Source organism: Lotus japonicus, chromosome 3 (assembly GCF_012489685.1).
Source record: "Lotus japonicus ecotype B-129 chromosome 3, LjGifu_v1.2".
Classification (NCBI taxonomy): Eukaryota; Viridiplantae; Streptophyta; class Magnoliopsida; order Fabales; family Fabaceae; genus Lotus; species Lotus japonicus.
Genome location: NC_080043.1, coordinates 56,176,236 through 56,189,078, shown reverse-complemented (window position 1 = coordinate 56,189,078; position 12,843 = coordinate 56,176,236). Strand labels below are relative to the sequence as shown.

The 12,843-nt window shown below is 40.7% G+C and overlaps 2 protein-coding genes across 2 annotated transcripts; one reads left to right on the top strand and one right to left on the bottom strand.

Moving 5' to 3' along the window:
- Positions 1-2,654, top strand: LOC130743361 (DEAD-box ATP-dependent RNA helicase 41). Its single transcript, XM_057595580.1, has 2 exons — positions 1-189; positions 943-2,654. Exons 1-2 carry the CDS (start codon positions 114-116, stop codon positions 2,487-2,489), a joined length of 1,623 nt encoding a protein of 540 aa, XP_057451563.1. The 5' UTR covers positions 1-113; the 3' UTR covers positions 2,490-2,654.
- Positions 2,655-8,168: 5,514 nt separating this feature from the next.
- LOC130744350 (uncharacterized) lies at positions 8,169-10,046 on the bottom strand. Its single transcript, XM_057596542.1, has 2 exons — positions 9,568-10,046; positions 8,169-8,178 (listed from the first exon to the last, which is right to left on the bottom strand). The coding sequence occupies exons 1-2, from the start codon at positions 10,044-10,046 to the stop codon at positions 8,169-8,171; spliced, it is 489 nt and encodes a 162-aa protein (XP_057452525.1).
- Between the last annotated feature and the right edge of the window lie 2,797 nt (positions 10,047-12,843).

The window sequence follows — 12,843 nt, the reverse complement described above, 5'->3', positions numbered from 1 at the left end:
AACCCATTCAGAACTTGAAGAAGAACAAGAACAAGAACCGTTTGGGGCGCACTCAGTTTTCGAAACCCTATATAAACTCTTTCTTCTTCCTCCTCCTTCTCCTGAGGGACAACATGGCTGATTCTCACCCCATTGCCAATGACTCACCGAAGATTTCATCGCTCGCAACCGGAGGAGATGCACCTAATGGTAACTCCTAATTCCTTCACCTGAATTTTGCTTTTATATGCTTCAATTCGTGTACCCTTTAACATGGTCTCTTGCTGTGAGTTGTTAATTGAACTGATTGGAATGAAATTTTTATACCCACTTTGTCAATTCAAATAAAAATTGCTAGTCATGCTTTTTTGGCACTGATTTTAATCCAGTGGATAATAATAGTCTTTTTGAAAATTTGGATGGAGTCGACGCAAACATGATTTCATGTATTTCAAACCACCAATGCAGTAGATAGAATTTTCCATGTTGAATTTAATTTAACGTGGATCGGAGAAGTACGATTTTGACGTTGAGTTAAACGAAAATCCAAATGCACACTAAATCATGGAGTTTAATCAATGTGGCGGACCTAAGGTTAATTGTTTAGGTTATTGTTACTGTTATTGTATTCCTCATTCACTTCTTGGTTGGCAGAGTGAACAACCTTTTTGATATTCTAAAGACTCTTGGTTTGAACTTTTTGTGGCTTGGTTTAGAGTGTATTGTCTTCAAGCAAAGCGTTGTTGTTGTTGGTGTAGTAGATCCTGGGATAAATTTTAGGTTATGGTTACTGTTGTTGTTTGTTGTGGTGGAGCTGTTGTTGTTGTTGTTGAATTCCTCACCCAATTCTTGTCTGGCACTTTTTGTGGCTTGGTATGAAATGTTATGTCTTAAAGCATAGTGTTTTTTGGATTTCTGAAAATACCAACCCAATTGAGCTGATTTTCCTATTTGCAATTTTAGATGCTGGAAATGGTGTCAAGGTGAGTTCTAAGGACCAAAGGGAGGCTCTGCCTGATGAGCCCAAGTGTGTTATATGTGGCCGCTATGGTGAGTATATCTGTGATCAAACTGATGATGATGTTTGCAGCATGGAATGCAAACAATCAATACTGAGCAGAATTGCCAAATCCTCGTCTTCTGTTGGAGGTCCTCCCTTACCCGTAAAGCTACCTGCAGCTGATGAGTGCTTTTATGTTAGAGATACTGATTTCAAATCAGGAGCTTCATCTTCAGGTGGTAATCGGGCTGAATTGCTAAGAAAGAAACTTGACATTCGTGTGAACCGTGATGTTGCGGAGCCGGTTTCGACATTCGCTTCCTGTAACCTCCATGAAAAGCTTCTCCACAATATGGAAGCAGCAGGATATGACAAGCCTACCCCTGTCCAAATGCAAGCAATCCCTATTGCTTTGAAGGGGACAAACTTGCTTGTTTTAGCTGATACAGGATCAGGAAAGACTGATTCCTTTCTTATTCCAATAGTTTCTGAATGTGGGATTCAACGTCTGCTGTATGATCCAAATAAGAAGAAGCCTTTAGCTATAGTGTTATCACCTACCAGAGAGCTCTGTATACAGATTGAAGAGCATGCTAAAGCGATGGGAAAGAGTTTACCTTTCAAAACTGCCCTTGTGGTAGGCGGTGATGCAATGCCTGGACAAGTCCACCGCATTCAACAAGGTGTTGAGTTGATTGTGGCAACCCCAGGAAGGCTTATTGATCTTTTAACGAAGCATGAGATTGACTTAGATGATGTGAAGACTTTAGTTGTGGATGAGGTGGACTGCATGCTGCAAAGGGGTTTTCGAGACCAGGTCTTGCAGATATATCAAGCTTTGTCACAACCTCAGGTCTTGATGTTTACTGCAACAATAACTAGTGACATAGAAAAAATGGCAAACTCTCTGGCAAAAGACATTGCGGTTGTAACTGTTGGGAATCCTAATTGTCCAAATAAGGCGGTCAAGCAGATAGCTATCTGGGTTGATTCAAAACAAAAGAAGTCGAAGCTGTTTGAGATCATGCGAAGTGAACAACATTTTAAGCCACCTGTTGTCATATATGTCGGCTCCAGAATCGGGGCAGATCTCCTGGCGGATACGATTAAAGTTGTGATTGGAATTAAAGCAGTTTCAATTCATGGTGAAAAGCCTATGAAGGAAAGGAGAGAAATAATGCAATCCTTCGCAGCGGGCGAGGTCACAGTGATTGTGGCTACTGGAGTATTGGGTAGGGGAGTTGATCTGCTTGGTGTAAGACAGGTAATTGTTTTCGACATGCCTAATTCCATTGACGAGTATGTTCATATGATTGGAAGGGCATCTAGGATGGGAGAGGAAGGTCAAGCCATAGTTTTTGTGAATAGCTCGAATAAGAAAGTTTTTTGTGAACTAATTGGTGTTCTAAAATCTGCTGGTGCACCTATTCCTCGGGAGCTGCTCAATTCACATTATACCGCAGCATTTGTCTCTGGTAGCAAGTGTTCAAAGAAGAGAACGCATAAATGAAGTTTCTTGTTACTTGCTTAATTCCGGCCCTAATTTTGATGTTTTTTTTTATATGAATAAATAAATGGGGCTAAAGCCCTTCATTTGATGTTGTCAACTTAGAAAATGATACCAGAAATTACATGCATATTTACACCTTAAAAAGATGAAGATTTGGTGACTTGATGGGATGGTTTTGTAATTAGAGGAAGTATTGGAGTTGTTTCGGTTTGTAACCAATAACGTGAAAGTTGAGATTTGAGAAAAGAATGGCATCTAAGTGCTTGTGATTATATTGTCTCTCACCGTCTAAAAAAAAAGAAGATTATATTGTCTCTCTACCTTCGCCGTTAGAACCTACATTTCGTCTGCCATCGCCCCCCAAACCACCACAGATCATAGCCCCAACGACACCCAACCTCAACTTCACACCAGAATCCCCAACAACAGAATTAGGGAATTTGGTGATTGTACTGTTATTGGGCTTACAACCTTTGTAGTCTTGCGGACTTACCGAATTTGTATTATTGGGCCAGGCGACCCATGATCCAAACGGGTCAAAACCTTATAATATATAAAGAGGACACCGCCCATACGGTGGGGGATCCAACACTTTTTACTCATTTTGCTACTTTGTCATATTCTACTTTTGCTTACTAATTGCTTAGCCCTGACCGGAGTTCTAGACCGGAACATTGGCGCCCACCGTGGGGCCGAGGAATTCAATCCTAGGCTTCAAACTCACTGAAAATGGTGAATCGATCTGGAGCAAACGGAAGGGACAATCATGTTAACCATGAAAATGTTCCGCCCGACATTTTGCAACAGATCATGGCGGATCTAACTGATATTCGTCAACACAATCAACAACTGCAAACTCAACTTGCTGAGATCAATCAGGATCGGGGCTTGCATGAGGGCGATCGTAGAATGGCAGAGATGGTGGTAGATTTTCAACCGTTCACAGAAGACATTGCAAATACAACCGTTCCAGACAACTTGAAGACTTTGGTTCTTGATTCTTGTTACGAAGATTCTGACCCAAAGGATCATTTGGTGTATTTCAACACCAAAATGGTTATTGTGGGCGCTTCAGATGCTCTGAAGTGTAAAATGCTTCCTTCAACTCTCAAAAAGTCAGCAATGACTTGGTTTACAACGCTCCCACCGCGTTCAATTGCAGGGTTCATGGATTTATCGGCGAAATTTCTGTCTCAATTCTCAACTAGTCGCGCCCAGAAAGTGACCCCAGCAGCTTTATTTAATTTGCAACAGAGGCATAATGAAAGTCTTCAATCCTTTATGGGGCGTTTCAATCAACTATCAGTGCATTTGGAAGATAAAATGCCAGAAATTTGTATTGCTGCTTTTGAATTGGGCCTTCAATTAGGAAGTCTGAACAGCAGTTTGAGTCGTAAGCCCGTGGAGACAATGGCGGAGTTGCGAAGCAGGGTACAAGGTTTCATTCGGGAGGAGCAAAGTGTTCGCATAAAGAGAAACCGCAAGAGTGCAGCGGTTACTGGCCAACAACAATAGTCAGATTCGAAAAAGGCGGTGGTTAACGATCAGCGTTCGGGCGGAGCAGTTACAAAAGGAGAGAGAAGTTACAATAATTCAAGTCGTTTTGATAACCGCTCTAATTTTCGAAATCGTGCTCAGCCTTATGGAAATCGTGGTTATGGACAATCAATGACGTGGACTAGAAACCAACAAGACAGGTCGACCCCACTTGCGGTTAATTTAACTGAAGCATTGCACATGTGTTTGGAGGCTAACACGATTCGTTTTCCTAAACAACCGAAACGCCCACCAGGCAACATGGACAGAAGTAAGTGGTGTGAGTATCACCGAATTGCGGGACACAATACTGATGACTGTTTTACTTTAAAGAAGGAGATCGAGGCTTTGATAAAAGCAGGCTATATGCGTTAACTTGAAGGGCGAAAAGAATCAGAGGGAGCTGGAACTTCAACGAAGCGTGATGATACAGGAAAGGAAATTGAAGAGGCGGAGCCAAAAAAGCAAACTGGAGGTGAAACTAAAGGGCGTATCCATTCTATATTTGGAGGATTTCGGGGAGGAGGCATGACCAATTCTTCCAGAAAGAGGTACGTTCACTCTATGAATGCTGTGTATGCTAATGACTGGGGGAGTTGGGGAATCAACCACCCTGATATTATATTTACCGTTAAAGATTTTGAGGGAGTTCAGCCTCATGAAGATGATCCCATTGTGGTGATGCTAAAAATTGCTGATTATGAAATTGAGAGGGTACTGTTGGATCAGGGGAGTTCTGCAGATTTGATATATGGCGATGCATTTGAAAAGTTAGGGCTTACAGAAACTGATTTATTGCCATATGATGGGGCGTTAGTTGATTTCTCAGGTGAGAAAGTATTTGTTAGAGGGTATGTGGAGCTAAATACCGTGTTTGGTGAAGGTAAAAATGAGAAAGCCTTTGCCATTAAGTTACTTATGGTACAGTGTACGTCGCCGTATAATGTGCTTATCGGAAGACCATCGCTCAACAAACTTGGGGCGATTATTTCAACAAGACATTTAACAGTTAAGTATCCATTGGACAACGGTGGAGTTGGAACTTTGAAGGCTGATCAGGTGGTTGCTAGGAAATGCTATTCCGACAGTTTAAAGCAGTATGGTCACATGGGAAAAAGAGCAGTGAAGGAGGGACATAGAGTTTTTGGGGTTGATGTTGATCGAGATGTGGTTAGTTTGGACCCGAGTGAGGGCTTTTCTGATTTCAAAATGACTCCAGAAGAGGAAACAAAGACAGTGAAAGTGGGCAAAAGGAATTTGAAAGTCGGTGTAAACATGACTCCAATCCAGGAAAGCAGACTGGTGCAACTATTAGCTGAGAACATAGACTTGTTTGCTTGGAGTGCACAGGATCTTCCGGGAATCGATCCAGAATTCATTTGCCACAAATTGGCATTGAATCCTGGTGTGAAACCAATCGCCCAGTTGAAGCGTAAGATGGGCGAAGAAAAAGCACTTGCAGTGAAAACAGAAACTAATAAGTTAATTGATGCAGGTTTTATAAGGGAAGTGAAGTATCCTACTTGGTTGGCTAATGTTGTTATGGTCAAGAAGAGTAATGGAAAATGGCGAATGTGCACGGATTATACAGATTTGAACAAACATTGTCCAAAAGATTCATATCCGCTACCAAACATTGATAAATTGGTTGACAGGGCTTCAGGATTTGAAATGCTGAGTTTGATGGACGCGTACTCGGGCTATCATCAAATTCGCATGTATGCGCCAGATGAGGAGAAAACTGCATTTATGACAAATCAAGCAAATTATTGTTATCAAACTATGTCATTTGGACTTAAAAATGCAGGAGCTACTTACCAGAGGTTGATGGACATGGTTTTCGAAAAGCAGGTATGGCGCAACATGGAAATTTACGTCGATGATATGGTGGTCAAATCAGAAGAAATGGGCGGTCATTGTTTGGATTTAGCTGAAGCTTTTGGGGAAATCAGAAAGCATAAAATGCGTTTGAATCCGGAAAAATGCTCTTTTGGAATTCAGAGTGGAAAAGTTTTGGGCTTTATGATTACTAGAAGAGGAATTGAAGTTAATCCCGATAAGTGCAAAGCAATTATGGACATGCAAAGCCCAACATCAGTGAAAGAAGTACAGAAGCTAACAGGAAGAATTGCGGCTTTGTCACGATTTTTACCATGCTCGGAGAGTAAGGCGGCTCCGTTCTTTCAGTGTTTGAGGAAGAACAAAGCTTTTCAATGGATAGATGAGTGCAAGCAGGCTTTCCAAGCTTTAAAGGAGCATCTGGCTAAGCCTCCCATATTGTCAAAACCAATTCCAGGTATTCCGTTGTCAATTTTCATTTCCATATCAGATAATGCTGTGAGTTCTGTCTTGTTGCAAGAATTTAAAGAGGAGTTGAGAATTATATATTTTGTGAGCCATGCTTTACAAGGGGCTGAGTCAAGGTATCAAAAAATAGAAAAAGCTGCGCTAGCTTTGATTATCACAGCCCGAAAGTTGAGGCCTTATTTTCAAGGTTTTCAAATCAAAGTCAAAAATGACTTTCCCCTACGCCAAGTACTCCAAAAGCCTGATTTAGCAGGGCGTATGGTTTCTTGGGCTGTTGAATTGTCAGAGTTTGGTATAGTGTTTGAGAAGAAGGGACAGATAAAGGCGCAAGGCTTAATAGATTTTGTGAATGAGATGTCTCCAGAAGAGAGAGTATCTGAAGAAGTGGAATGGTTTTTGTCTGTTGATGGTTCATCAAATTTAAAAGGAAGTGGAGGTGGTATAGTTTTGGAGGGACAAGGCAGAGTATTTATTGAGCAATCTCTCAAGTTTGACTTCAAGGCGAGCAACAATCAAGCGGAATATGAAGCAATAATAGCAGGGGTGAGGCTTGCCTTGGAGATGAATGTACGCTGTATTGTAATAAAAACTGATTCTCAGCTTGTGGCAAATCAGATAAAGGGAGATTATCAGGCGAAGGATATTCAGTTGGCTAAGTATTTGGTAAAGGTTCAAGAATTGTTGAAGCAGATGGACAAGTTTCAGGTAAATCATGTTCCACGAGAGGAAAATACAAGGGCTGACATATTATCCAAACTAGCAAGCACAAAGAAACCAGGTAACAACAAGTCTGTGATTCAAGAGACTTTGAAGGGTCCAAGTGTGAAGGAGGATGATGTTGTGATGGCAACTGGCGGACCAACGCTAGATTGGATGGATAAAATTCGAATGTGTTTGGAAGCGGATGGGTCAGACTTAGCTTTATTTTCAAAGGATCAGATTCGAGAAGCAAGTCGCTATACAATGATGGGAGGACAACTTTACAAAAGGGGCGTAGGAGTTCCACTGTTAAGATGTGTTAGTAAAGAGGATTCAGAAAGAGTTATGTTTGAGGTACATGAGGGAGTCTGTGCCAGTCATATAGGGGGAAGATCTTTGGCTTCGAAGGTGTTGAGGGCAGGATTTTATTGGCAACCTTTAAAGGGCCATTGTATGGAATATGTCAAGAAATGTGAAAAATGTCAAGTTTTTGCTGGTCTTCATAAGGCACCCCCTGAAGTTCTAAGTTCAATGAGTTCTTCATGGCCATTTGCGATGTGGGGCGTTGATATCCTGGGTCCATTCACTCCAGCAGGGGCACAAGTCAAGTTTGTTTTAGTGGCAGTGGATTATTTCACGAAGTGGATTGAAGCAGAGTCAATGGCGAAGATTACAGCTGAGAAGGTTAAGAAATTTTATTGGAGGAAGATAATTTGTAGGTTTAGAGTGCAAGCAACCATTGTTTCTGATAATGGAACACAGTTTACAAGCCGGAAGGTTAGAGATTTTTGTACAGAGATGGGGATTGAAACAAGGTTCGCCTCAGTGGAGCACCCACAATCTAATGGGCAGGTTGAAGCAGCAAACAAAGTGATTTTGAATGGGGTGAGAAAGAGATTGGGCGAAGCAAAAGGATTATGGGTTGAGGAATTGATCACAGTGGTTTGGGCTTATAACACAACACCCCAATCCACTACTGGAGAAACACCTTTCAAGCTTGCTTACGGAGTTGACGCGATGATTCCAGTGGAAATACAAGACATGACTTTTCGAGTGGCAGCGTATGAATAGAACCAAAATCGAGAAAATGTTCTAGTGGATTTGAATTTGGCAGACGAGGTGAAGGCAGAAGTTCGTTTAAGGGAGGCTGCAGTCAAACAAAGGTCAGAAAGACGTTATAATACTCGAGTGGTGCCTAGGAGCATGAAAGTGGGCGATTTGGTATTGCGCAGAAAGGAAAAGAGTTCAACTGATTCAAAGCTGACACCTAACTGGGAAGGTCCAAATAGAGTTCTGCGTGATTTGGGACAAGGGGCTTACCACTTGGAGGAGTTATCTAGGCGCAGGGTTCCAAGAGCATGGAATGCACAACACTTGTGTTACTACTACAGTTGAAGTGGTGTTCTGTTTGTTTCGTTTCAGTGTGTTTCATTTTGTTCAGAGACTACGTCGTGTTGTTTGCTTTGTGGTTTCTGTACTTGTTTAAGTGTCAAGGCTATGTGGTTGTTTATTAAGACTCAGTAGCATGCACTCTTTTCTCTACCCATTAGGGAGAGTTTTTAACGAGGCATCATGTTATATTTTAATGAAAAAACAGGTATGCACTCTTTTCTCTACCCCAGGCGGGAGAGTTTTTAACGAGGCATAACCTTTAAAAATTTCTTGAGTGCTTTGTTAGCATTTAAGTTACTTTTCAACTTAGGTCTATCAATTGGGCGATTCCAGACAATTGAGAAAGAGTAAGTCTCTTAAAACTAGAGCGTTTGGCCACGAATTCATATGCATAGCCTTAACTTGGATTAAGCTTGTCCAACTTAAGCACAAAGTCTCCAAGCGAGCAAATTTCTATATCAGAACAAATTGCGCTTCTGATCTTTTTATTTTTGATTCAATTCAAAAATGAAAAAGCCTTATGAATTCAAAGAATAGTTGTTAAAGAAGAATCAAATTTTTCATGAAATAGAAAATTTTGATAAGCCTAGGGCTTCAAGTTTTAAAGAATTCGTTAAAGTCTTCTTTATAAAGTAGACAAACTTGTTAAGACCAGCGCCTTGCGGATAAATAAATTCAGATGAAAGGTATTTTCGCAGTAAATTATTTTCATATTCTCATACTGTTGGTGCAGTACTTTAAGTTTAGAGAACACAATAACCTTCGAATTAGATTATTGAGTTATTGCTTTTTAAGAAGGAATGGGAAGATTTTAGATGAAGATAGATGATATTAATGCATAGTGTAGTGGTGACACTTAGATTTTAAACATAAACTTTGTTGCATTAATATTAAATGGGGGGCGTTACATTTTAATTAGAGCGGGAGATGCAAGAAGTAAGAAAGCAGGAAACTAAGTCAACCGTTTGATATAAGACCAACGGGAAACAAAATATCATTTCAAATTTTCTCAAGAAGGGGTTAATTGCTTTCCCCTTCGCCCTCTTTGTTGTTGTTGTTGTTGTTGTTGTTGTCCTTGTCTTCTTCTTCTTCTTCTTCTTCTTCTCCTTCTTCTTCTTCTTCATCAAAGTTGGGCGTGACTAACTTTCCTTCAACGATCCTAGCATAAGGATCAATGCCTTCAATCTTGATAGGCATGTCGGGATTGAGGAACAAGATTTGTTCTTTAGCTTTGTTGAAGCCAGTTTCAAGTTGGGATAGAATCGAGGTTTTCAGAGAGGCCACTTCGGCAGAGAGGTCATCAACAGTCTTGTTCAAAATTTGTTTTTCTGAGGCCAAAGAGTTCGCCTCTTCCTTCATTTTCTGAGTCTCTTCTTCCTTCGCCTTCAGTAAGGCTTCACCTTCCTCCAAAGTCTTTTTCAGTCTTTCAAGATCTAAAGCCAGATCCGCGGCTTTCTTCTCGTTGACCTTGTTAGATTTTTCTAACAGCTTCATGGTGGACTTCAGTTTTTCATTTTCTTTTTCTTTATCTTCAAGTTTCTTAGCGCTAGAAAGCCCATCAAAGCTGTTGGACTCAATCTCTATCATTTTGGAAATAGCAGCAATTTCCAAACTTTTAGTCATGACAGCTTGGCAGGCCTCTTGAAGCCCAATTTTCCTTATCTTTTCCTTATCTCAAACACAAGGTTTGTCTCCACAAGGGAGTTGAAGTTGATTCGGGAATCCCACAAGGAGGTGACTTCTTCCGAAGTCATATCCTCAAACTCTTTCAGTTCGTACTTCCACGAGGGGGGGCGGAGCGCTGGAGGAACCATACTGATTCGCCCCCTTGGCTGCGAATTTTTCCAGTGAAGTTTGTATGGTGGTTTTCTCGGCGGACTTCTCAGAATTCTGATTTCTTTTTCTTCTTTTCTGGGCTGGATTCTTCTCAGTTTCAGAGTGACTCTCTTCAGGTTCGGTCAGAGACTTAGCAGGGGATTGTTTCTTCTTCAACGCCTGTTGCTCGCGGCGGAAACGGACAATGTCATCTTCGGAGAGGCGAGACATCTTCGCTGAAAAATGCAAAAGAAGAAAATCACAGTTAGGATTTTGCATAGGTTTTGGGGCGAATCAAGTTAAAAAGAATGTTCTTACCAACAAATTGGGCAAAGTTTCTTTTCTTGAATGCTTCATAGAAATCATAAAGGTTCAAGTGAATCGTTGACAAGAAGTCAACTTCATATTTTTCATCAGGGGTGAGAGACGATTCGGGAACTTTGTGGATAAGTTGGGGCTTATCGGTCCAATAGAAAGGGAATCGAGGGGTTCCATCGTCAAAGTAGAAAACATCTCTACTTTGTTCAGATTCTTTTAGTTTGAAAAACTTGGCTTTCCAGTGTTTAAAGTTGCTTCTAAAGAGGGTGAATACCCCGCGTCCCCTGGCAGAGGATAAGGAAATATATTCGCCCTTCACCTTCATGCCGGTAGTTTCAAAAAAGGAGAAAAACTTTTTGCAGGTTGGTATTATGCCTAGGCAAATGCATAATAATTCAAAGGCTCGAAGGTAAGCCCAACCATTAGCAGAAAGTTGAGTAGGGGCGATGTTCATTAAGGTTAAGCTTGAGCAGGTAAAGTCAGGGAGGGGGAGTTTGTATTCAAGGTCTTGAAACATAGTTTTAAAGAAGTAAGTGTGATATTTACCATTAAGGTCAGGTTTACCGAAACAGTAGGGTTCGTCAGGGGTGCAGGCAACTATGTCTAGATGTGCGTCATTACCGTCAGCCCTAAAATTATATTTGGTTATCAAATCCATCACTTTGGGGATAGTACGGAAGTCGCTGTATCTAGTAGCAATTGTCCGTGAGATCCATAAGGAGTCAGCGGCTGGAGGCTCTTTACGTTTCTTAGGTGATTTACGAGGATTTTTTGCAACCATTTTTGAGAGCAAGGTTTCCTGAAAATCAAGAGGAAATGGGGTTTGTCAGGTAGGAGTTTTCTGTGAGTAAGTGAGGAAGTAGGTTAGGTAACCAAGTTCTAAGTTTTGGGGAAAATTATCTGATTGCAGAAAGTGATGGAGTGATTTTAAGTTTAACAGAAGAAGGGTTTAAGAGAAACGGGAGTAGACAGGATATGAAAAATAGAGAAAAATAGAAAAGATGAATAAAAGTTGAGAGGAAGAAGAGATTACCGGGAAGGGAGATGGCAAGATCTGGAAGGAGATGAGAAGTGTTTCTGGTGAAATCCCCAGAAATTCTTCAAGCACTTGGAAGTAAGCAGAGGACGCTTTTTAAGTTTAGGAGAAATTACTTGAGAAGTAAAAGGTAAGATATGGTAAGAAAGAGGATTGTGATAGCGTTTTTATAGTATAGGAAGGGGGTGGATACGCCGTTTCACGTTTTGGCCTATAAATTTAAGTTTAAGAGCGTGTCGTTTGGGGAACCATACGTTTTTTACCCTCTAAGCATCCTTAGGCAGCAAACGGTCGCGTTTCTGTAAGTTTTGAATGTAATAATTACTTTTACACGTGTCGTTTGGAAAGTTTGGAGTTAGTGGGTTTTAAATGTTGAGTGGAAAGGGGGTTTTTGGGGAAGTGTCAGGCGCCGTTTCATCATGAGGTGTAATTGCCAGTTTCAAGTTTCAAAATATTTGCATATCTTGTTTATGACTGTGACAGGAGTATGACAATGAAGTGACAGGTAAAGACTTTAGTCAGAAGTTTGGAAAAGAAAGCAAGCGAAGTAATCTCAGCGGTTATCAAGGGCGTACGGATGATGCCAAGGGCGAAGATTTCTTTGCTTATTATGAGTTATTTTTTGCATGTAACAGTTATCTTAATTTAACATTATTGACTCTGTACGTTAAAGGGGCGTTGAGTATTGTATTGTGGGCTTATGTAAAAGACACACTGCATCTTAAAAAAAGCTTTTAAGATTAGGTGTCTTGTGGGCTTGTGTACTGTTATTGGGCTTACAGCCTTTGTAGTCTTGCGGGCTTACCAAATTTGTATTATTGGGCCAGGCGACCCATGACCCAAACGGGTCAAAACCTTATAATATATAAAGAGGACACCGCCCATGCGGTGGGGGATCCAACACTTATTACTCATTTTGCTACTTTGTCATATTCTACTTTTGCTTACTAATTGCTTAGCCTTGACCGGAGTTCTAGACCGGAACAGTGATAGAGGAAGAGGTTTTAATTTTTCTATTTCAATAGAATCCGTTTTGTCAATATACTAACAAAACTAATATAGTGATTTGAAATTTGTGATTTTTGGTGTTATGTATAAAAGTAATCCTTATAAATTGAGGATGAGGGAAATTTGAACTCACTTGTGATTTGTGATAAGCGATTGGGTAAAGTTAATAGGTTGTTGTTGAGACGTATGCTAATATTAACCCATTGTGATTTTCAAAGGGGTATTCGTGGCTGACTTGTCCAT